Source organism: Pipra filicauda, unplaced genomic scaffold (assembly GCF_003945595.2).
Source record: "Pipra filicauda isolate LSUMZ 115617 unplaced genomic scaffold, ASM394559v2 scaffold233_size1220752_pilon, whole genome shotgun sequence".
Lineage (NCBI taxonomy): Eukaryota > Metazoa > Chordata > Aves > Passeriformes > Pipridae > Pipra > Pipra filicauda.
Window position 1 is genome coordinate 208,977 of NW_024104347.1, and position 26,395 is coordinate 235,371.

Below are 26,395 nucleotides of genomic sequence, written 5' to 3' on the forward strand. Positions count from 1 at the left end.
AAAGAGGTTACCCCTCCGTGTCAGAGCCCTTTCTATTCAATAAGTAGATCACATAACGTTAAGCTGTCAAGAATACAATCGTGTTACATCCAAGCTATAAATCTCCAAAAGCTCAGAGCAAGGCTACATGTTAAAATGCCAGTGGAGGGGGGCAGAGGGCTTCTCTGACTCTGTGCTTCTCTTGTACTGGCAGTGCTGATGCCGTGCCAAGCAGCAGCCTGAGGGACAATTTAGGGGAAATGTTAGCACTGACACAGCCCTGCAGTGCTGCAATCGCTGGGAGCAAGCGGAACCACAGTTTGGATAAAACATCGGAGTAGCTGTAGAACCACCAGAGCTAGCATATGTGAGCTCATTTGGAGTGTTAGCAAAGGCAGGGCTTCCTGGCTCTGTTAGTAAAACATTGGCTTCATAGACCCAGCCTCTTTCTGAAGAACACTCCAGTTCCCTGGTCAGTCATTTAAAATGCAATGCAGTAAAACAGAAAGAGGCAACTGAGTGGTAAAAATGGGCTTTCACATGCCCTTTGAAATTTCTTTGTCGTGGCAGGTAAAAATGTTTGAGGGAAAAATCCCATACACTTCAAACCACTTCCTGAGTGTGCAAACCCCTTCCACAAAAAGGTTTCAAAAAACTTTACAAACTTTTGCCAAAGGCTTAAAAGGGCAATGGGAGAGATTCCGGTTATCTACCTCACAGGCATGTACAACACTGAAAGACTTCTGGTAGAGAGCCTGAGATTATGATTCTGTGATGCATACAAAAAGAGCTGCTGAAATATAAGCATCTCTGGACTGTAAGCGGTACATACAGTGTGGTACAGTATGGGATCAAGAAGAAGACCCCACTTGCAAAATTTTTGTAGTGATTTGAAACTACAGCAAGCAGGGGCCCTCATTCAGCAGACTGTCATCTGAAGAGCATATACACACACAAAGAGAGCATATACACACTTGTTAGACAGTTTGTGTATCTCAGAAGAATGCATGTGAAAATTTTCTATATTCATACCTTGTATAGGGAACACAATGCTCAAAAAATATACCCCATTAAATCTGATGGTAGACCATTATGCCTAAAGAAAAGCCTCTAGTAACTGTAGCAGGAGGCTTTCATATCTAGCTTTTACTGCAACCTCATTGTTTATTAGGACGTACAAAGGAATATTGCTTTCCAACTCTAAAATTAAAACAGTAATTTTTTCTGAATAAAACCCAACATGGTTTCACTCCCTTCTCAATGACCTGGGCAAAAAGATGGCGTAACTGAAAAAAAAATTACCATTGATTCCTTTCAATTTCTCACAAACGGGGTTGATGTTGTTAGCAAGGGTTTGGCTCTTTAATCTCCGAAGGGTTAGTGTTTTGGTAACCTCGGTTCTCTTTGAATGCCCTACTTCAAAATAAAAAGAGGGGAAAACCCCTCCATGAAAACGTCTTACTTCATTTTAGGGAGGGGTGGCTTTATGGTTAGAAACCCAAGCTCCAATGGCATGAGGAGCCTTTCACAGCAATTCCCTATAACCCAAGGTTAATTAAAAACTAACAGCCATAGACTGTAGGTTGAAGCATGCCTGTCACAATTCTCCTGTAGGCTCACTAATAACTGCTGCTGTGCCACAGCCTTGCTGACAAGGGAAAAGGCCTTAAATGAAAGCTACAAATGGAACTAACAAGGTTTCCTCAACCACAGCTACTAAATGACTGCACCAGCCCAGCTGAGGAGGGTGATCAGCATGTTAGCGATGTGAAGCAACCCTTGCTTCTACAACCACCTCAGCCTTTCCCACTTAGGTATTTTCAGCTGTACATGATGCTACAAAGAGTGTATCAGAAAATATCCCACTCACATGACATCTCAGTGCCTTGGAGGAGAACAGTTTTAAACATGATGCATGCTATTTTACTGTAGTGTAGGTGCTGAACACAATTTTATTGGAAAAGTAGTGTATTGAATAATGCTGCAGTCAAAATAAAAATTACATGAAATTGCTTCTATTGAGAAAAAAGGTGAAGAAGTCTTAATTACAGAACACCACACAGGAAGTGGCCTGCATTTACTTTGAGCTTTAAATTGATAAATAACAACAACAACAAAACCCCCAAACCAACCAACCAATCAAAAGCAGAATTAAAAGTTCTTTTCTACCATGTTTTGAAAGTGATGTTTATAAAACAAAAACTGTTCAAACCCTCCAGAACTCTAAAGCCCAAGTTAAAAGAGTTGAAGTGCCACATGAGGCTTTAAAGACAGAAAAGGCATTCCTCAAAAGACCTGGTACTCCACAGCTAGCAGATCTGTGTGTATGTGCACTGCTGGAGTGGAGCAACTGTGTATTCAGGAAGCAGTGGGGTTTGTTTTGGTTTTAGGCCCAGGCTTATGAATTTGCCCCAAAGACTAAGTCCCTTCTATGAACTACAACTCTCATTTTGTATCCAGTGTTATTATACCCGCCTCTGTAAAACTCCTCCTCAGAGCAAGCAGCTGTAGGGGAAGGCAGTTGCTAACCACAGAGTCTTTAGAGATGATGTGGACTTGTGATTTCATCACAATTTTTGGACACTACATTATTTGATTTTCCGGTGAGTCCTTATGTCTTTTACCTCAATGACCACTGATGCAGTCAAATTAAGGTGCTAGAAATTCTTCTTTGGGAAACAGGATTAATCATTCTTGGTTTTTACCTGGAAAGTTTTCAAGCAAATTTTTATGTTTTTCAGATAATTGCTAGAGCAGCCAGTGGGTTAAACATATCACAGCACATTGTTGAAGATTTGTGGTGGTTTGAAAAAAAAACACCACAAGATTATAGATGAGGTTAAAAAAAATCCCAAATAACAAAATCAGCTACAATTTGGCTACAAGAGTAATATTCCAAACTGTGAACAAATAGTAGAGCACAGAACATTTTGCTGACGGGCAACAGAGTGCCTGGCCATTTACACAGTGTGTTTCCAAGTACATTAATGGCCAGTGACTCATATGCCCTTAACAATACTATTCCAGGCAAAGAAGTGCTGTGGTTAGAACAGAAGTGCTCTATTGTTAGAATCCGGGGAGAAAATAGATCAGATATGCATGGAGAGAAGTCTGAGAGTATACGTTTTTTTCCCAAGATATGCTCAAGATTACTAAAGAAGCTTTTGGTCCAAAGAAAAATTTTCTCACAGATTTAGCAATAGGAACATGCTTTTAAATATACCCATGAAAACAAATGTATTTGTGTAGACTTTAGATATATGTATATGGGCTCATCCTTTCTCTTTCATTGTATTGTCTTTCTCTAATACAGCTGTAGTGATATTTTCACTCAAACTGCTTTAATAAAGCCAGGAGGCTCCCCAAATGACTGCTGAATAACTGACCTGTGGCAATGTTGGAGGCATGTTTGTTTAAATGGTTCCTCTCAGCAAGACATGCACTCACAGAATATTATGTTTTTTGTGAGACTATGGAGGGTAGGATGAAATAGCAGTAGAAGAGAGCTTGGCAGAAAAAAAGACAAAAGTGCGTGTTGTTGTTCAGAAGTGTGAGTTACTTATCCTAGCAAGAGTTGGAAAACCTGTTTTCACTAGACTTTTTGCTTTAATTTAAGCTTTCTCTTTCCAGATTACTTCCATGGTGCCTCATGTTTTTAATTTAATGGTGTGTATCACCAGGGTTTCCTTCCCTTCCAAAAATTACTGTTTAACCAACCTCATCTTTGGCTGCAAAAGCACTTCAATAACATGCAATTTCTCTATAATCTTTATAAAGCTAAAAGGGGAATTTATTTCCAAGAGTGCACCCAGCAACATATACTAGAAGTGTACTAGATGACAGCATCAGAGGTATCTATTATCCTCAATAAAATGCCTTTATCTGCTACTTAGCTCTACTGGAAATAATAACCATTGGGTGTGTGGAGTGCTTTGCAGGTTTTCACTTTAGTCTTCTTCCCTTTCTTTTAGGAATTATCTGAGGAAGGAGAAAGCTGAAGAGGTCTGTCTGTTCAGTGGATGTTCACGGTCCAGGAACAAAGTGGGGATTTGCAGAGCTTGATGATCTGCTGTTGAACAATGACCAGAAGGGCAGGCTAGATTTTGCTGTTTTATTTCCAACTGATTAAGATACTTATTAAAAACAGGAGTTAGTTCTGCAGTTCTCCTATGAAAACCTGGTGAGGGAAAGGCCATGTATTTTTTGAAAGTGCTAAGGATCCTGCAGGGACAACAATGACATTTCTGAATTTCAGCTACAGAGACCCTGCTATGATAATCCTGTGCTGAAACACAAAAGGCAGAGATCTGACTACAGATACCTCACAGCTTAATCTTCAGCATCTCCCCAGTTAATAACCTGTTGGATTGAAGGCTTTCCAATACCAAGTATATATGAAAGTGTTTCAGCTCTTCTCAAAGGGCCATAAGAGGCTGTAAACTCTCTTCTCATTTTTTTGTAAGTCAGTTTTTTCAACTTACTGTGACTAACCATGTGTGTCCTACCACATGTTCAAACAACAATCTTAACAGAAGTTTGCTCTGGAGTCTTTATCATGGGCTAATGTCTGTTAATTATTTTTAAATGGGTAATTTAATGCTGTCAGCTTCTCATGTGTAGGGCATGTTCAGGTTCTTCTTGTACAATCTGTAGATTTGTGACACTTGTTCCAGAATTGTCTCAAGGGAAAAAAAGAAAGGAAAGGTATAAAAAGCATATACATACTAAAGTATAACACTTCCCTGATCTTGCTACTCTTACAAGTAGGTTGCCACATAACAGGCAAATCATGAGGCCTCAGAGCACTACTCATTTCTGTTTCAGCTCCATATCAACCTGGATGGACCACGGCCCTTTCAGGGCCTTGCTAATGCTCCCTGGCAAGTGAATTCAATTGGAGCAGCAGGCAGGTGACAGGGGTCCTGAATCCCCTGAGGTAGCACAGGGCACATGTACAGGGAGGTGGGTTAGGAGAGAGGAGATGGGGAGGGGAGGCAAAGCTAACAGAAGACACACTCACGAATTTGGGACTTTGTACTATTTTTATCAGGACATTCAGAGGAATTGCCTGAACGTTTGTCATGACATTCAGTATCATTAACTAAATCTCTGGTCCTCCACTCACTTTACTTCATCTCCTAGCTTTTGACATCATGACAGTCCTGGTCTTACAGTTTGTTCTGCTTTGGGGTACAGGAGACCCTGAAGGATAAATGCCGATTTCAAGAGAGATTCTTCTGCTCTGTGCCAGCTGCCAGTATTTGCTATTTGGACTGTGCCAGGCACTGTACATACCTAAAAAAGGATCCCAGTTGAATAGCTTATATACCAAACATGCTTCATTAGATTGTATAGCGATAGATCATACTGAGTTTAGTCCTGGTGGCCTTATGCATCATCATCTTCTACAATGGTTGTGTCTACTCCCTCCCTCTCAGGGGGTAATTTACACTTCTGTTTCAGGGGATACAGGAAGTCTAACATAAAGCACACAAACTCTTAAGGGCATGTGGAAACATGACCTCCTAAATGGGCTCGTATCTGTGAAAACCAATATATTTCAGAAAAGATAAATTTCTTTTAGGCACGGTCGCATGTTTTGTTCCAAAGAATCATGAACTTTTTTTGGCCTGTATAAATATGACATCAAAGCAGTTAATCTGCCAGCCTATAGAATTCACTCCAAGGCATGATACAAAGTAGCCCTCTTAACTGAGGACCAGAAGACTACATTGATTTTTAAAAAATATTTATTTTTTTTATTTCAATTGTACTCATATAAGTCAAATGAATTTACACCCCCTAAGGCTTTTGATCCTATAAATCATGAACAGTTTAAGAATAAAATACACAGCCTATCTTTGTCTAGGAGATCTGCCAAAAGAAGAAAATTTGCTACAAACGTTGTTCCTTCCCCAGAATTTCAGTCATTTGGATTAAAGCTCTGAGAGGAATAAAATAAACAAGCCTCACTACTGATAGCCAAACCAAACTACACATTATTTTATCTACTTTCAGTTCATGAGTATGCTGATGAAGAGAAAACATGTATCATGCCTCTCTATCAGTCTGCATAGAAAGTCACAGTGGAATATTGATGATCTTTCCCTAAACTCTGTGCAGTGGGCTTCATAGGCTTTTGTACGCAGGACAGAGAAGATACACATTAAGGAAAATTGTTTCCTTGTTTCTGAATAAGGAGGTATTGCAGGTATACTTCTCTCTGTGAATAACACAGTTTTCCCCAATTAATCTGAAGGCCTCAAATATTGATCCTTGTCAGTTCTTACTCTTAGCTTTTGTAACTTTCTAATTGGCACTGTATTTACAGAGGAAAACAAATAGCAATCTGAATCCTCACAAAATGAGAGTTTAAAGGGAAATTTTTGGATATGACTTCTAATTAATTTCCTGAATTTACACTATGCCACCATTATGCTGTCTAAAGAAAAAAGTGTACCTCTCTGAGGGGAAAAGAACCATAGGGAGTTTTACTGTATAGAATGAGCTATGGATCTAGCACTGAGAAATGACTCATAGAATTGGGAAAACAATTTTCTCATATCAATCAAGTATTCATATGAAGGTACACAAATTACTGATCTAAGTGCTTTTTAAAAGGATATTTAAACACCATAATATAACTATTGTATATGGTAATGTAAGACAAATCACAAAGACAGGCAGTACTAGAGGAAGTGGTGCAGAATGAGCTCGTTGCCTATATAAAGGTGGTGCAAGTCTGAGATTCAAAATCAAGTTTCATGTGCTATTCCTGCAGAGGCAAAGACTTTGCTTTGAGATGATATAGCAGCTTGGACACTCGGGCAGAAATGAAAATATTCAGTTGAGAGTGTGAGACTGCTGCTTGGGATTTCTGTGAAATGCTGGACTTGTTTCAGATCATCTGTGTGATGAAACCAAAACCAGTTTCAGGGAAACACAGGAAATCCTACAACAACTGTAACTTGAGGATGCTTTCAGATGCCTTCTGGTAAAAGCAGTCAAGACAGCACTACAAACAAGGATCCTGCCAGTGAAAGTAGTATTCCTCATCTCAACTTGCAGACAAAAGTGAAAATAAAAAGCCAGACTAGGCAGTCTGAGCTGTACCTTGTCGACGCCGACTGTTGAGTTTTCTAAAGCAGGTGCCCTCCACAAGTCGATTGAGACGTTGCTGCTTGATCAGTTCTAAGATCTCGGGCTGAATCTTCTCTTTTAGTTCCCTTGGGAAGAGAGAAAGTAGGCACTTGTCAAATTCAATCAAAGACCATCCTCTTTCCTCTGAGACAGAGTCTCACAAGATGTTTCTGCAAGGAGTTTGAAGAGGACAACAGTCACAGACAAGCCCAGGTCAGAATCTAGTCTGCTCCAGAAAAAAACCCTTTATCCTATAACAAAGAATGTGAGTCAGGATATCTCTGTTGTAGACATCTCCCTGCTAAAACATCACTGTATGACTCAGGCAAGTCACTTATTTATTTCTGACTTTACTCATCTAAAAATAACACTTGTTATAATGCAGCAACAAGGTTTATCTGTGGCAAATAATGCTCTTTTATCACAGGAACCCTGTGAAGTTTATTTGAGGGTCTATCACCTTTTGTTGCACAATCCTCTGCTGGTATACTTCACCAGCACAACAAAAGAAGGCTAAAACACATTTTGAAACAATAATAGAAAACAGTGAGCAATCCCAATGAGCTAAAATATCATCCAGCACTATATGCTTGTCCTTAATTCCACATAATTCAATTAATTAATTATTATCATAATTTGTAGAAGACTAGCCCACGATTAGGGATTGCTCAAGAATCAAATTTTACCTTTGCCCAGGAGCACAAAGACCCACAGTACCTTTAGAAATAATATTATATATCCTTCAGAAAATCCATTTTCTACATCTTACTTTGATAAGAGTTCAATATGTCAAGAACTAGGCAGAAAACATATGCACATAATATTTAAAGTTTAATTTCATACACCATCACATAGATTCACAGATGTCTGAATTCATCAGTTATATCCTCACTTAGATTCATTAAGAATATATAAAAGACAGGTTTAAACATCAACTCGACAGCAAGCCTAGTAAGACTAAAAAAAAATAACTAAATGTGTAGAGGATTTATAAAATATGAAGTGTGTCAGAACCATAACTTTGCATTGCTGTACAAATTAGGTAATACCAAAAATCATTCTGTCTGGCAGTATGTACAAGCAATCATCATCAAAAGGAAGCTAAGCTGTGGTATCCCATAGAGACAACAAAAAATTCTCTCTTCTTGACAATTTAGGAAGCCCAGTTGCTGCTGATTTCCACATTCATTTGGATCCTATGCCTTTGATCTGCCAGACCCCCACTGAAATCACTGTAAGTCCTCTGCTAGAAAGATCAGGCCTTTAAAATAAAGTGCCATCTTTCCTCTATGTGTTAACAAAATGGTTGCAGTTCTTGATGCATAACTCACTGCACATTTACAAGCTGCGAAAATATATCCAGTCAAAAATCAAGGAAGCATTGTAACTATAGAAACAGGCCACCTTTTGGAAATGTATTATCAGTCCTTTAGGACAATTTTCAAGCACTGCTGTTTTCTCATTGGGACCTAAGATATAGATATATTGAATGGTTAAATACTGTGATTAAAAGAATTTTGTTCTTGAATAAGTGTCTTATTTTCACTGAGCTGCTGAGATTCCCTACTCCTTAGGTAAAACTGGGAGCAGGGGCTGAAGACAATAGTGTTAAGACACAAGTATGGATTACTCAGCAGTCCAGGCTGCACACTAAATCTCCAGCTGGACTAATTTCAAACATTCAAGACTGGTGTAAACATCAGTTTCATATTTATGTAGTTTAATTCAAAAATTGGATGTTTATCATTAAATAGCCGTTAAAGATATCATAACATCATAGTTATAAGACATTATTTAAAAAAAAAAAAAATGAATGGGTCACCCAGCACAATAACATCTGAATGTTTGCTAATAATATTCCCTCTTCTGGCCTCTAAAGCTCCATCTGCCCTTTACAAACTGGAGGAAGAGAAGGATTTTTAAACCAATCCTAAAAGAAACAGGTAATCCTCTCTAAAGTACCTCAATGCCTAAGGTAGATTCTCCATAGGGGAAAGGGAGGTAGGGAAGAAGGGACCTCATGCCTCTTTCCTTATGAGCTAGAGTCCCTCTACCCACATGCATTTATCTGCTTTCGCAGCTGTGAGGCTCAGATGTAGTACTCTCTTCTGGTTTATGGTCGTCAAACTTACCATGCAGAGGTTGGGGAGATAACTCCTTACTCCATGGAGAAACAGTCTTCGGTAACTTTGAACTGTAGTGAAATGTGGTAAGACCATCAAAATCTTGACATGATCACTTACTGCACTTACTGTCCTCTGCAGCTCATGCCAATACATGGTTACTCTGATTTGTATGGTTTTCAGCTACTTTTCTGATACCATGACTCCAGATATATTTTTGCAAAGTGATTCCACCACTTAGTGCCCCTCACCGTCAAGGTTTCTGTTCCACCACTTAAAGGTGACAGAAACGGGTCAGAACAATCAAACCACAGAACACAGTCAAACTAAAGACGTGCTTCTTTGAAACTATATTTCCTTCTGAAAGCTGTCTGAAGGTAATGCATTCTGTTCCTCCTGATCACTGTCTAAAGACAGGAGGGTTAGAAAAAAAATCTTTGTGCAAGAAATAGGTACTCCTGCCTAATTTTAAAATCAAACAGGCACAATTAGCTAAAGGAAGATCATAAGTGCAGATATGTTTTGTGAATATTTATTTATTGACCTTCAGATTACATACGCTTAACAGTTTGTGCCTCGTGAACAGAGAGATCAGACTAAGTCTAAGGAGACAGTGGCTTTAAAAACTGCTGTTAGTCTCCTACTGTGTTTCCATCACATAAGAATGTCAAAAATTAGTGTGCTGTTAAAATAGAAGGGCTAAGGGAACCACACAGTAATATACGAGTGCTAATTTTGTGATCTCACTGGTCTTGGCACCGTAGGCAATGCTGATATCAGTTACTTGTTTTTAAAATATCTGAAAATCATTAGAAATTATTTTTAAATTATTCACATTACACTAATTCTTCTTCGGCACCAGTTATAACTGTCCCCAGCTTTTACCTTTCCAGCTTTGGGTTAAGACTCACTCTTTAGCTGTTGCCTTTCCAGGATGGGGCATATTAAAGACATTTAAATCATTACACCACAATGGGAGAGTAATCCCAGAACTGGTTTCATGGGATTTATCTTTCTGGCATCTAGCTATGCTCCTTCTAATCACTTCATACATTTGGAGCAGGAATAGGGACTCTTTCTAACATTGCTGAGAAATATGTAAGATAAAACACAGAAAAGCATCCAGATACCTTCCTCTACTTCCTGGTATGTTGCTGATTTTCACACAGATGTTACTTAACAATGACTCCCTAGTTGATATTAACTCTCCTTTAACCAGCAAGTCTCCAATTGGATGTCAGATCTTTATCTAGCATTAACCCATCTCTGTTGACATTTAATTTGTCAAGGAGATCTCTGGTCTTCTATAGGCCCACAGGATTCCTAGACAACTCCTTCTAAAGCCATTTAAAATGAACCAGTGATACTTTATTATTTCATTATGGAATGGCAGTTTGGATGATCAATAATGATCCCAAATCCTTGAATCTATTCTGAAGGACTTTTAATTTTCCCTAATTAAAAGTAGTTATTGAAAATCTTCACTTCATATGATACAACAATGCTCACATTAAAAAAAAAGAAACAACTAATTCTTGCAAAATAAGTTTGTTGTAATTATCAGGATCTTTCCAGCATACATTCAAATCCAACTTCACTGAAGCTTCTCTTATCCAGAAGCTTGAAAGCTTAAAACTTCAGTGCTTCATACAATGAACAGCAAAAGAAAGACTTCTATCATTTTCAAGGCAGGGAAAATCACAATCTGATTGCCATATTCTCAAGCAGAATTAAACAAGGCCTGCTGATGTTACAGTCACCACTGTGCACAGTCTCTTTTAGCATATCTGCAAGGCTTTAAAATATACAGCACGACCACGATTGCTCGCTTCACTCACAGCCCCCTACAATGGGGCCATGATTCTGTACTTCTATCAATTGTGCCATCTATGTAATTTGAGAGAGTTCAGTACAGGGAATCAAATCAAAGGGGAAAATGAAAGAACTGTTTCTTTTATCAGTCAAGAACAAGTGATCATGGATGTAATCAAAATGCAAATGCATGGAGTTAAATCTCTGCAAATTCAGTTGTGATTGCTTAAACACCTTATTGATTTACTTAGCCTTTACAGCCTTTAGGCTTAGCCTTTGTTCTGAATCTGAAATGAGTCTCTGGTAACACTTCAGTAGCTTTTAACTGTTTGTATTGGCTGTTTCACTTGTTCCGTGATGGGGAAGGAGACTCTGCACTGTGGCAGCAACTAGCCAGAGTGACACTGGAAATAAAGAGTTTGCAGAGGGCACTGACAAATTTCATGAGGGTAGGTGATGGACCTGTATCATACTTAAACTGTTGACTCATAGGGAAAGCAAGGAAAACGAGAAGCTTTGGTGGCATGCTTAGCAGTACCGAGCAGCTTTAAACCACTAAATGTTGCAGGGGAATGGCAGGGGATTTCTGAGCAGTGTAACGATGCAAAACAAACTGGAACCATTTGTAGCTTTTTAATTGATGCATTACTATGAGTGACATCAGTTCTAACTGGGCATTAGGTCCTATTTTCTAACACATTGAAAACACAAAAGAAGCATTCCCCTTTTGATTCACATTGGTATGATTAAAATTTAGTGTGTAATTCTACTTAGCTTATGCTTCCACTGTTGCCCTGCTGCCCCTGGAGGAATGTGTGTCCCCCTCCCCACGCTGAGCTTATACTTAGATATCTGTATCCTTTAGAAACAAATCAGAATTAATATCCTGCATCTGAATCCTGAAATTCTCTGGTCCAAATCCGTCTCTATACCTTTTCCTTGGAGAAAGAGATTTAGAAAATCATGAGCCATTCCACTTGCAACATAGTCAGGATTTCACGACATTTCAGCTGATGCTTCTGGAGTGCTCACTGTTTCTCTGCTGATCTCAAAAGGTTCCTGCTATTCTCAGTACATAATTTGCGCACCACAGAGTCTGCATCTGTCCTGTGGCATCAGTTCAGCCACAAGCCCAGACTTGGTCCAGAGCCAAGTACACCCTCCATTTTTCATAAAACAGAACAAAAAGTATCCTGAGAAATGAGAAGGAGCTATGGAGGCAATATTAGCCTTTGATACTTTGCAGTAAACAAGAAAATGACTGGCTACCTGCCAGAATGTTATCATTTACAAATAAGTAAATGACTGCTTGTCATTAACACCAAAGATAATGCTAGAAAAAAAGACAGTGGTAAACAACACCACTCTTGTGAAGCCAATATGTATTGGCTCTTCTTCTTCTGAGCTTCTTCCTGTCTTTCTCAGAGAAGTGACATTTGGAATTTTTAAAGACCCTTGGACAGAAGACAACATTGTGGTGTTTGATTAGTTGGATTTTTTTTTTTAAAGCCACTACCAGCACCAAAATGAGGGTCACAATCACGCAGAACAGGAAACATCAAAGCACTGTTTCATATGAATAAGCCAAATGAGACCCCACTGGGATTTGCCAAATCTGGTTTCACTGAACTCAAAGAAAAAGTTACGATTCCCAGCAGAAGAAAATGTAATGTACTTTGAGCAGATGCCACACGAGTGCTCTTGAGCACATCTCCCTGGACAGCTTTTCTCCATGGGTTCCCCCAGAAGAGCTCACAAATGTCATTTGAAACTGTTAATCCTTTCATGAAAAAACAAGTGGAGAGAGAAGACAGTACTTACAGAATTGGACGAGACTGGAAATCTTCCTGGTTCATTCTTTCAGACTGGCGTATTTTCAGTATTTCTGTGTAACTGAGATTCTGAAGTTTGCTCTTGAATTGATCCAGAGAGCTAGGCTTGGTAGTGAGTGCTCTCATTATCTGTTCTTTCACTACTTGCATTACCTGCAATTGACAATGAAAAAAACCAAGAAAACCTTTGTTAACACCTTCTGTGTTTTTGTTTCAAATCTTTAATCTGGGTTACACTAAGGTTTCTAGGTATAGAAGATGTGATCTCTGGATGACTTTTCAGTAACATAACCAGAAAATAAGCCAACTTCTGACAGGGCATCACAGCCTACATCAAAAGCTCATCTGCTCTGTAACAAGAAATTATTTTTTTTTTGAGGGTGGTGGGGAGGGTGTCACTTATTGCTTGGCTGTCTCCCTCGACAGCTAAACTACAATTACTTGTTACTGGATTTTAAGTCCTGCTCTATCCATGGTTTGTGTACCCTTGGCAGTAGTAGTGTGGTTCTTTTGCATCCTGAGCTAAGATCACAGAATCACAGAATATGCTGACTTGGAAGGGTCCCACAAGGATCATCGAGTCATCCTGGCCCTGCACAGGACCATCCCCAAGAGTCATGCCACATGCCTGAGAGCATTGTCCAAACACTGCTTGAACTCTGTCAGGCTTGGTGCTGTGACCACTTAGGGAGCCTGTTCCAGTGCACAACCACCTCCTGAGGGAAGAACCTCTTTCTAATATCCAACCTAAACCTCCCCTGATACAACTTCAGGCCATTCCCTTAGGTCTTGTCACTGGTCACCACAGAGAAGAGAACAGTGTCTGCCCCACCTCTTTCCCTCACAAGGAAGTTGTAACTGCAATGAGGTCTCCCCTCAATCTCCTCTTCTCCAGGCCGAGTAAACCAAGTGATCTCAGCCGCTCCTCATACGGTTTCCCCTCAAGGCCCTTTACCATCTTCATTGCCCTCCTTTGGACACTCTCTAATGGCTTAATGTCTTTCTCATATTGCAGTGACCAAAACTACACACAATTCAAGGTGAGGCCGCACCACTGCAGAGTAGAGCATGTCAGGGACAAGTACACACTCAACACCAGCAGAAAAAAGCTGTGAAGCCAACTGAGAGTGCAGATGCACATCCTGACTTTTGCCAGCTCAACCTAGGTGAAGCACACAAGCCACAGGGGCCAGTCTAAATGCCCACGAGAGAGACTGGGAAGAGTTTCAGGTCTTGGAGCTCTCCTGATGCTGCTCTCCTGACCAGAGAGCAGTAGCACAAGGCTGCTAACTGGTCTATTGGTTCCCTTATTCCTTACACCTGGAGGCGATGGGCACACACTGAAACACAGGAAGTTCCCTCTAAACATGAGGAAACACTTTTTCACTGTGAGGGTGATTGAGCACTGGCACAGGTTGCCCAGGGAGGTTATGGAGTCTCCCCATCCTTGAAGGTACTCAAAAGCTGCCTGGACATGGTCCTGGGCAACTCGCTCTGGGTGGCCCTGCTTGAGTAGGGAGGTTGGCCAAATGACTTCCAAAGCTCCCTTTCAATCTCAACCACCGTGAGAATCCATGAGATCCTTACACTGCAGGCACATTATGGTCATACACAGTGAAGTAAAGAGAACTTTCTAAAAAAGACCATTAGTCAGGGAAAAGAGAGAGATCAATTTGTCAAGGATATTACAGGATTGCTTTTGAATAAATGCCATAAACAAAGCAAACCAAAAAAAGAAGAATGAAGGATGGCAAGGCAACAACCATCTATCTGCATATTAATTATTTTATCAAGAGAAAACTGCTGAGACACAGTTAACCAAGGAGAATTGTCTGGATCTATTTCAGATAAATACATATCACAGATTACTGTCTGTCTCTCCATAATTCTAGACTCATTTCCTTGGTGCTGGTGCAAATCACACACTTTGAAATATTTATCTGATGCTGTGCTTAAGTTGGATGAAAAAACAATTTATCATTCTTAGAAAGGTCCATATCACCCAAATGCAACAGCTAATAAACAGTAGGAAATGGTAACACCCACCAGTATCAAAACGAATATGACAGAAATCAACAGCTACACAAACACAGGGCAAAGCTTTTTCTGCATTGTTAATTTTCCTTTATTCTTTCACCTTCACCATGTATCTTAAAACAGAAGCTCAGCTCCTCAGAAGTTCCCTAATAATGCTAAAACTTCTCTTTTCATATTCATATTTCATTGTTTCACATGTGTTGCCTCAGTCTCCTAACTCATTGCCTGCACTGTTTTCTATTTTTGCTTCCTGAGATGTAACGTCTTTCTCAGATGGGATCTAAGCACTCATTTTAGCTGTTTCTAGAAGGTGAAACTAAGCAATTAAAGAACGGAAGATAATCTCCTTCCTTACTACTGGGACAACATCCATCCCAGAGATCTACTTCAAGAGTAGCAAGATACCTTTCCCAATGGTGTTGGCTCAGGTGGGCAACAAATGCCTTTGCCACATTTCTACCCCCTGGATGAAGCAGCCTACCTACACTCACTTAACTTCTACAATAACTATTGCTACCATACCACCTTGATTTTTCAACACGAAACTAGGTTTGCAGGTAAATATAGCCCTGCCATCGCTTATGCATGCATGCAGTTTCAGTTTCATGAGTTCATTCAAATATCTGTACCATCTGATTTTTTGTTGCTTACATATAGATTTAGTTTCCTAAATTCAGGCACTCTCCCTAGGGAAACTGTCTCTTATGAGTAGTTTTCCCCCTAAAATAAATGGACAAACAAATAAATAAATACTGTATTTTAGGGAGTTGCACGCATGAGGATCTTCTTTTCAGTATGATCTGTAAATAATCCATGTGAAGCAGTGCTCATTCCTGGCTAAACTCTGCAAAGGAGGTTCAGGTTCAGTAGACTTAGGGCACTGTCTCTTATGCTTAGTTGCAGCACCCTTGCCTCTCTTATCTGTAACTCATTTTTGTGGTTAACATGAAAACAAAGAAAATTCCTCTTCTTCACTATGGTCTGAAAGGTTATTCACAGGGTATCATCAAAGAGCTACTTGGTCTAGAGGCTCTCCTTGCTCCCAGAGAGAAGGCAGGAAGTGTATGCCCCAGGGCCAGCACATAAGGACACTTCCCTTGTAATGTTTATAACCAACACTTTTTAACTAGCTGGCCAAAATGTCAAAGCTGCTGACTGTGTCAAGTCTCCTGAGCATTTGGGAATCACTGCCAAGAACTTCTAATCTGTTCAATTTCCAAAGCTGAGTTGCCAGCCTTAGATTACTGCTGTCTGAGAGACAGCATCAACCCTTCCTCCCTGTGTATCTGACCTTACAATGAAATTAAAGGTATTCTCAACCCAATGTGATTATACATAAACACTGCAAACAGTTGTTTTTATTACATTATGTTTTGCTACTCTTACTGAGAAATTAGTGTTTCAGAGGGTGTATTTGCTTCAAATTACATCCTTTTCATCTGATGACCTCTTGTATGGTTAAGAGGATCTGCATTGCAACTAAGACAGGAAAATTCACTGAAGACGTGAAGAGAAAGACAGTAGGAAAGAAAACATAACTTTTTTTTCCCATTTAATCACATAGGACTTTATTCCCCAGATTTTGTATCCATCTAACATATTTCAATAGCCACTATCCTGACATTACGTATTTTTCTTTAAGCTTTTTTAGTCTGGCTTTTTGTGTGTTTTGTTTATTTGACCTCATCTTTGTCGTATCATATTCTGACTGCTTTTCCAACATTTACCCCTTCTCTTTTATTGTTCCTTCTTTTGCCAATGCAAATAAAGTCTCTTCTTTCTGGATGGAGCAGAGGTCTGAACACTCAGGTTGTACAACAAGGAGTCAAAATAAAAAGAGTGAGAAGTTGTTAATGTCAAAAAGAGGAGTTTATCAGGGTCAAACTCTACAGCAACCTTCACACTAACCTCATTTCAGAAGCTTGCTTGCAACTATGGAAAGCACAAACCTCTCTACTCAGCCCACACTGATGCAAAGTTTGTTTTGGCACTGACTAGAGAAGATGGGCAACAACCTCAGACACCCAGCATTAGCCTGAAAGATTCTGGAAATTTAAGTCTGAGCCTTCTACTCACCAGACATACTCCTTCTACAAACTCAGAGCATCAATCTTCCCATAAGCTTCTCACAGAAGAGTCTGAAGGCCTGGATGTTTACAACACATCTGGGCTGTTTCCCAAGGGGTAGTAGCTCTAAACTGATAGCGGGTAGGTTTAGATTAGATATGAAGAAGAAATTTGTCCTGTGAGGGTAATGAGACACTGGAACAGGTTGCCCAGAGAAACTGTGGATGCCCCATCCCTGGCAATGTTCAAGGCCACGTTGCATGGGACCTGGTCTAGTGGAAGATGTCCCTGTCCATGGTGGTGGAGCTGGAACTAGATGATCTTTAAGGTCCCTTCCAACCCAAATTATGCTATGATTCTATGATCTGTGGAACACTAGATGTGAGATGAACCCTTCTCTAATTTGCCCACAATATCAATGTTTCACTTGAATAAGCATGCCCTTTGACATGTGATGACAGCAACAAGAACACATCTGGATGCCATCACAGAAGTCACTAAGTTGTACCTCTAGTGTCTTCGGGCACCTGTTACACTGACTGCTACTTGGATGACTAAATCAAGGGATTGTGTGTGCCAGTATGTTATGTTGACTGACTGCTATTAATCTTGACAGTTCACCTTTTGTATGCACAGACAAGACTTAGGTATAAATAACCCACATTACAGCGATGTGCTTAGTTCGGTGCTTTCCTAATTCAGCTCGACACTAGCAAATACTGCAAGGCATTATTCCCCTACCTCACTGCAGCATATGATAAAAGAGCAGCCACTAAACTGCACTATATCCAGAGGCTCCCCTCTACAACCAAACTTGAAGCACTTGAGATGTAAGAAGTTTTAGACCCTCATTCACTAGCTTTTTCAGGTGATCATTCAAAAATCAAACAGCCAACAAACAGAAAACTGGAAGAAAGACACCTCTTTGCAAATTGGTTGTTAAGAATTCATACCTAGCTTCCTTCCTATCTAAATGTTCCTGAAAAGAAGTAGCCTGGTTTATACAGGGTAAAGAATGCAGGGGAAAACATAATGTCATGATTGAGATCCAGCTTGATCATTTCAGTCAAAAAGGGATTTCCTTCGGTTAAATCCATAAGGCAGGGAAAAATAAGGTTGCAGAATGAAATGGTGAAATCATTCTTAATGAACAGGGCTTACTGACAAAGGATGCCATAAAGAAAATTTAATTCTGAAGGGAAAGGAAATGACTTCAGTTTACAAGCAACCTGTCAACTCCTTTAATGAAAATTTTACATGTTTAATGTGTGCACCAGCTAATTCGAGACATTTTTTAGACTGTTCCAAAGGATAAATTGCCTTAACTAGACAAATGGTTATATTTTCAGAGTACACAGAAGAGTCATCCTGAGAGACTTCAAGGTCCTTGGAAGATAATTTAGTGGGGATTTCCCTGCCCCCAATCTCCACATATTGCAGTCTGTGAATTCACTACACTAGTCTCTCAGTCACAGCCTGTACCAAGCATTCACTCCACATTATTATATTAATCCAAACATGCCCTCCTACAAAAGCAAATTTAAACTCTGTGCTGGCACAATCTAACCATTGACAAGAGATTCCAAAATTCCAGATAATTACTTCTATTACAGTCTGTGTACTCTAAAATTACAAAAAAACCCCAGTTTTCAATTTTCTTAGCTATTCCAGAACACAAGGACAGTTACTGTAGCCAGCAATAAAGAGGCAACTCTAAGCCGTCTGGATGTACATAGCCACAGGAATAATTAAGTTGATTCATTTTCAGGAAGCAGGATGAGAAAGCAGCTGTCAGAGGATTTAGCAGATATAAGCTCTGATACATTTTATCATTTTCTGCAGAATTTAAAACCCATTGCAAAAAAAACTTTGTGTTGCTGGGGTTTAGGCTTGCTTTTCTTTCTTTCCTTCTTCCCTCTTTTGCTTGTGATTATAATTTTCTTGTATGAACCAAGATATTTTTCAAGTTGCAGAGAAGAGACTTGAAACAATGCAATGGTTTTGATCAAGCTGAGTAGTCTGTTTCCATGCAGCATCAGTATCATTACCCAGTTCAGCAGTGACTATCATTTTGCAGAACAAATGAGCACACCTAGCAGATGTGATGATGGAGCTGAGATAGGAGATGTGACAGCAATTCCACACAAGGTGTTTAAAAGTCTATAGCAGGTGTCGGAAAACCTAACGCTGTAGTAATAGATCAATGTGAAATCTCATCTGGAGCCCCAGGACCCAAATAATTGCCTGCCCTCTGCTGAGGGAAAGAGGGAAGAGAACCAGAAGAAGCCTGACTTTGCATTGGATCTGAAAATCCAGAAGGTTGAGTAGTGAAGAAGGAAAAAGGCTGAAGATGAAATGATCACAATTGTTTTACATTTCAGAGAAGTTCTTGATTTTTCTGCTTTTTATTTTCACTTGACTAATGAATCACAGGTGTGGGAAACCAGACTCAAACACCACCGTTTCTGGGAACTGATGGGCTGAGACTACTGTTAATCCAAGAGTATGAGAGAGGGGATAGAGGATTCATTACATTCTTGTAAGAAAGATGGAATAAAAGCCCCAGGATCACGAGCACGTGGAGCACCATGAAACAGGGTATGAAAGGGAGGCTGAGAAAAAGCAAGGAAGGTGTCTGAGGAGTGACTCCATCTGAAGATGCTGATGTAGGAAAGTTCAGCTCCCTGTAAGAAATTCCTGGCTCATTCTGATATTGGATGTGAGTATCCTGTAAAACATGTTCAGTGGAAATGGACCACTTATTGCTGAACTCTGTTATATTACCTCCCTTGGCTCATCCACCTCTACAGAAGACCCTGTAGCCACAGCATAACTTGGCACTTTCCAAAAAAGCTCCAAGAATTCTGTTAGCTGCACTGATTATTTTTCCCTTGGATATATAGATCCTGATGGAGAACCAGTGGATACACAAGGAGGCCTCCAGTTCTTTTCGAACATTACTATTTATTTTCTCAATTAAACACAATAACAGTGGCAGAGACTTTGGCTGGGAGCAAAAAGCATCTTGAACTTGATTGAGAAAAAGACAAAGGACTAGTACAAAATTCCACTGAAGGGTAATATGGCTAAAGGAATGGACAAGAAGATGATTTTGATAAGAAATGTGAACAGATTAGAGTATACAAAGGAAAAAGAAAGCAAGCTAGTAGGAAGGGTGTTATGAATATGGAAAAGTGACCTGTGCAGGAACAAAGGTTTCAGCGGGGAGTATCAGCACGAGGAAGCAGGCATCTGGCTGACAGCTTGCAACAAAATGAATTAAAATGGGGACTAGTCCGAAGGAAAAAAAAAAGAGGCTCTGATAGATGTTGTATTTCAACAGAAAATGAAGGCTAGAGGGAAAGAATAAATGAGATTTTGTTAGAAGTTCAATGAAAAGGAAATAGGAAAAGAGGGGGTAAAATATGGGGGAAATTATATATTTCTAAAATTATGGCTTGGGAAGCAGTTGATTGAAAGGAAACCTTCCTTAAGGACTGGCCTGAGGAAGTTAGGGATAAAACTGATAGTAATAGAAAGAGAAGTGAACAGCAATCCTTTACAAACTCGAAATGCAAGTAGGTTTAGAATCATCATCAAAATATATGCAAACACTGTCCATAATGTCTTCAACCATTTTGGTAAAAGAAAACATGAAAGGAATTCACAATCTTCTTGCAGGGCTAAAACCAGATGCTACCCTCAAATATAAGGGTTCTATTCAAAACAATGCTGATCCAAACACACAGGTCAAATGCCATTTACTTGGGTCATATTGGGCTGAAACAAGAATTACTGATAGACAAGAAACCTCTTCCTCACTTTAAATATTTGTAGAAAATTATTTACATCATAAATAAGGAAAAAATTTCTTTTCCTGTTTATGCTTTGTGCCTTGAGGTAAGCAAAGCAAGAAATAGGTGCTGTGTGTCAGTGTTTCTGCCCCAGTAAAATGATGTGCAAAGTTAATATGACAGGTTTTGTAAACTTCTTTGTTAGTTAATTGAAGTCTTAGGTCAGCCAATATTACAGTATTTCCCCCAACGTCTGACAACCTCCTTTGGCAAAATAAAACATGCACAAAATCATTTGTGGGTGGCATTTAATCCAGGGCTTTTCACAGACAAAATGTACTGATCTTCTCAAACAAAATGTTAAGTGAGGGGAGGGGGAAAAATGAAGAGTTATTTGTATCCTTAGTCATATACCAGTGTAGTAATTAACATGTCAAATAGCACACTTACGAATTCTAACAAAAAATAATACAAGAGTTAGCCATGATTAGGAACATACATTTGGGTGTTGCTTCCCTTAAAATACAGTTACATTAAATGGCATACACTAAATGAAAATTAACTTTAGTATATTGGCAAACTTCTGGTTCTAGAGAAGGAAAACTAGGACAAGATTCTAATAGCTAGTTTTTCCCATAAGAAAATATAGAAATCAAAGAACTCAAGTTCTAAACATTAATGATGAATAAAAAAGTACTCTTTAAATGGGCAAAAGACCACACAAAGTAGGGGAACAATTTTTTTTTTTTTTTAAAGTGGAACAGAAGGGTCTGGAATCATTGCTCAGTACATCTGATAAATGGGTAAAAATGTAAGATCAGCGCTTTGCGTTACAGCTCCACATCTTCATATCTCCTTTAGCTGAGACAAAAACAACGTAAAGGCCTGACCAGCTGCACTGCTGAAAAGATCTCCAGGCTCTTTCACCAGTTGAACCCATTGTGTTGAGGTCTTTCCTGTCTGAGGTATGAATGGCTAAATGGAATTGCAGGTGGTCCAAGCCTGCCATTAGACCTGCTTGTGTTGTCTCCAGTCAATTCCAGGGACTCTCCAGCTCCACCTCTAAATGGAAGGAGAGCCAGAGCACCAGATTTGTGTCTTTTTAATACCAAGAGAAAGAGTTCCTGAGTCATCTAAGTGACCAACAAACACACTAGCTAGCACAAAGCACCAGGTAATATGGGGACAGCTTCTCTACCTTTCGGCTTCATGTCTCTCCTCTTTGTTAACATTCTTCCAAAACCAGAGAAACCCTGAAAATCTATTAATTCTACTTGTTATGAGTAGCAAATTCAGCAAAACTTCCCAAGTACATTTTCCACAGAAAAGGAGATTTGCCTATGAAAAGTGTTCATTGATTAAACTCCATACATGCAAAGGCTCTGCCATTTTGCCTAGCTTTGCTAATACTTATGTGTTCCTTCAGCGAGTCCAAAAGTTGGCCCACCATTCAAATAGTAAAATTCCTTATTTGATTGCTCAAAGTACCTCATCGCATCTGTTCTGTTACTCACATGAACAAAAGAGAAGAAAATGATAAATAGGAATTGGAAGCTTCAACTTTTGTTTTTCTGGACTTGACTTAAATGACAGTCCCTACTTCAATGCTACTATTTTATTTTTTTTTTGGTATTCTATTTTATTAAAAAGGTGAAACTTCCAAAGTTCCTATCTAACAAAAATAACAAAAGGACTGAAAATGTGGTTTTGGATTCAGTTCTCTGAACTAGAAAGCTAAATTACACACTTATTTTTTCTGATGAATGTATAAGCCCAATGTTCGGTACCCTGGTGTTGGAATATTTCATTCAGCCCCATTATTTGCATGCCCTTCTGCTTAAAGTAAATGATTAGGCTGAGCATCTAGAAATAATAAAAAAAGCAGTTGCACAGATGTGCTATGCCTCTGAATGAGCCTTCATGTTATTTTACATCATAATTTATAGCAAAATTAAGCCGTAATAATTTTTAGGTAAACCTAAAAACATGAAGAAGCATGACAGACATGTCTACTGAACACCAATTTTTAAGCACATCTCACATTAATAACTGCTTCAAGCAACAATTGGTATCAGAGAGTCCAGTCTGTGTCACAAGAATAAAAATAGTTGCATGAAATAACTGAATGATTCACAAAAATGCATAAAGAAATGAAAAGGTTAAACCCATTGAGACTTGTGAGATGCTAGCTATAAATATTATTCTGTAAATCTGCTGCTCACAAATTACTGACTTGACAGATCATAATAAGTGTCAGGACTATTACAAACCAAGATCTGCATGGAACTGCCAAACAGACACAAAATGTATATGTCCAAGAGAAAGAAAAAGAAAAAAAAGGTTTTATTGTCATTTTAAAAATGTTGTGAAATTACTGAATAATACCTTTGGAAAATTCTGAATTTTTGCAGTTTAGTCCACTGAGACCTTTGCCTCAGGTAGTTATGTCATTACTGTCCTGGTCATATAAATATGAACAATGCCTATTATTTTTCCCCTCGAGTTGTGGCACATAACCAAGCATATAAGAAATTCAGCTAGACTATTCTTAGAAGAAAAAGCACAGATGACATGTTTTGCCATACTTCATTCTAAAAACTGCAGTGGAATGGTTTATGGCATCAGAAACCTATATTTTTAATTGCTGCAAAGGAGCAATCTTTTCTCCCACAGATCAAAAGGGAAGCTTTTTTTGGATCTATATGCAGTACCAGAAAATAAACTACTTCCTAGGATAGAAAACAGTGATTTATATGACACCTAATACTAACACCAACAATTCAAAAGCATTCAGCCACCTCACTTTGATTACAAAACTGATCTGCTAGCTAGAGAAACTAGGAATGGAACAAACTGATTAGGTTTGCTTCAGGAACATGATACCCTTCTACAAGCACACAGTAAGCCATCCACAGTTATAAGAAATCTTAACTAAAGACATATCAGTGACCATCAGATCTGTGTAGACTGGTTCCATTGCTCCATCCCCTTGACTACATGCATAGAAAACATCTGAAAATATCATGTTTTTCCCCTCCAGTGAATACTGTGTCAATACCATATTCTCAGTTTTGTTTTTTGTTTTTTTGTTTTTATTTCCCATATTCCTTTCACTCATATTAAATCAGAGCAAAAAGAGTTTTTCTCACAAAAGGATTAAAACAAGATTGCAGTATTTGGCTTCAAGTTTACTTCCCACTATCGATTTGAAACTACCAATGACATACACAGAAACACACACATATCCAGAAACACATTGATCCTGCCTAGAAGGGTAAATAATGTTTTAAAATAATGTTATTTCTAGTAACTGAGTAGTGACTTATGGATGGATAAAGGCTTACAATCTTCCAGCGATGAAAGATCCTTTCTCTGATAACTTGAATGCTATCACTGCACCTTTTTACCACACTGTCATAAATCAATGCACTTCTTTCCATATTGTCATTAATCTACATTTCTAATCAGCCAGCAGACTCCTCCTTTCCTACAACTCTATGACTATTTACTCTGTGTTTTGGGGCAAGAGATAAATTAAGAATTAAATGCAAGCTATTTGTTTTCCCTTGAAAGGTTAGATTCAGAGTCTGTGCACTCCAAACTGCAGCAGTCACCAAAGAAGAAACTATGACTCTCAGTCTGAAATTTCCCTACTATCTCGTATATGACTACACAAAGGATTTGCTTTGGTAAATTTGCTCAGAAAGATGATAAATGGGATATGTCATGCCAGAAAGAACACGGTCCAGGGGCACAGACATGGTGTGTCCAAACACTGATTTCACATGTTGGTAACAAGGACTCTAGAACTGAGGTTAAAGATATACGGATTTTAATACCCCTTTTTGAATCTTCTGCTGTATTGAGTAATTAGAGTGCAGAAGAGCACATGAGCCAATGAAGTCAATGTAAAACTTTTTTACTATTTTATCCTACTGGATAAAGAGGGGGAAGATTGGTGAGAATGATGCAACCTGTGTTTCTGTGTCTGAAGAGTTCACAATGTGGCAGACTCAAAGGGAAACCACCGTGTAAAGGTAAGGCACACCAGGTGGGAGGGGGCTGATATTATCGGGGCTCTAAAGTCAGAGAAAGGTAATAAAGATTCAGGAAGGGAAAGATGATGATGGTCTGATTTGGAAATGACTGTGTGAAACACATCTGGAACAAAATTCTGCCTGATTTCTGATTTTTAGGACAAAGGATGTAAACATGGTTGAAGCTGGCATCTATACAAAGTAGGTATTTTCTGTAAAGGAAGATACACCCAATATTTAAACACCTGACTCTTTTGGAAGCACCCATACCCTCTGTCACATCACAAATGCATCAAGACCAAAGACTGTTGAGAATGGTCAGCCATCTCTGGGATTTTCCCTAAACAGACTACCATTATCACTGGTTTTCCACTGAAAAATTGAGAGCACTGAGCACTCCCAGGTCTGCCCAGCAGAAGGCAGATGACTGCACTGTCACTGCCCCACGTTGCCACACAGCCAGTTCAGTGAGACCAATTTTCCTATACAAAACCACTTCCTGTTTTTTTCTTGTTTTTATCTTCTTCTAACTCCCGCTACAGACTAGGATTTCTCTGACCCTCCTCTTTTATTTTCCCTCCCTTTTTTTCCCCTCTTCCATTTGTTTTCCTTTTCAAGTGAAAATGCACTCCCAGGAGCATACTAAATGAACCCAAATATCACCGCATAAGCCACATGTGGAAACACGCAACCTTCTATTACAGGGGAGAGACAGGCTGGGGGAAGCCTCATAAGGATACTATTATAGTAGAAGAGAGAAAAATAGCAGCTCCCCACGGCAGCTGTGAAGCGGGCAAAGTGCCCAGGGGCCCGGTGGCAAGGGGCAGCGAGCTTGGGATGGCTGGTTTCCATGGAGGAGTGAGCCAGGGAGGCAGGAGAGATGGCTCACGGAAGGAACTGTGCTGGCTGCTGGCATGATGAGGAGAAAATACCTCCTGTTATTTCACCTACCATCAGCACCCACATCTTCAGGGGGCTCAGTTCAAATCTACTTACAGCTTCTGCTTCCTTGGTCTCGTCTCCTCTGGGGGAGGACCATGACTCAGAACACATCATGCTGTGCCTTGTTTGGTGGGTTTCAGTGATTTAAAGGAACACAAACAGCTAGGGTTGAGCTTAAATAAATAAATAAAAAATCCAGCAAAGCAACACGAGCCCAAAACTTATGGACCTGTGACTTTTGGCACCCTCTATTCTGTATGAAGGCCCTGCAAACTACTTTTGAACATCATTAATATTTGCCAAACTAAACATGATCTTAGCAGAGCTGGTGTTGCAACTCACAGCCATTACCTACCAAGCTGACATGAGTGATGGCTGCTGGAGACACAGCCTATTGACAACAAGATTCTGCCAGTTTCCATTATTTTTCATACAGGTAAAAATAAGAATCTGCTATCCTGACCAGTACTGATCAGCATCACTGTATCCAAGTCAACATATAAATGGGGCACATATTTACTACACATTGGAATATTACTGAATGAAAATGATAGTAGTTCTGACACTGCACAAGGTTCCCTTGCACCATATAAAGCATTTACTCTTACGAAAGCAGAGCACACCTGCCTAAT

The 26,395-nt window shown here is 39.3% G+C and overlaps 1 protein-coding gene across 3 annotated transcripts in view; it reads right to left on the bottom strand.

The window, feature by feature from the left end:
* ELMO1 (engulfment and cell motility 1) overlaps nt 1–26,395 on the bottom strand; it is a 317,291-nt gene that overhangs the window by 15,878 nt on the left and 275,018 nt on the right. For all 3 annotated transcript variants that reach the window (XM_027729150.2, XM_027729149.2, XM_027729152.2), the window contains 2 exons: nt 12,876–13,039; nt 7,093–7,205 (listed from right to left, as the gene is read on the bottom strand). In XM_027729150.2, coding sequence (XP_027584951.1) covers nt 7,093–7,205; nt 12,876–13,039 — 277 coding nt within the window. The remainder of the gene's footprint in view (nt 1–7,092; nt 7,206–12,875; nt 13,040–26,395) is intronic.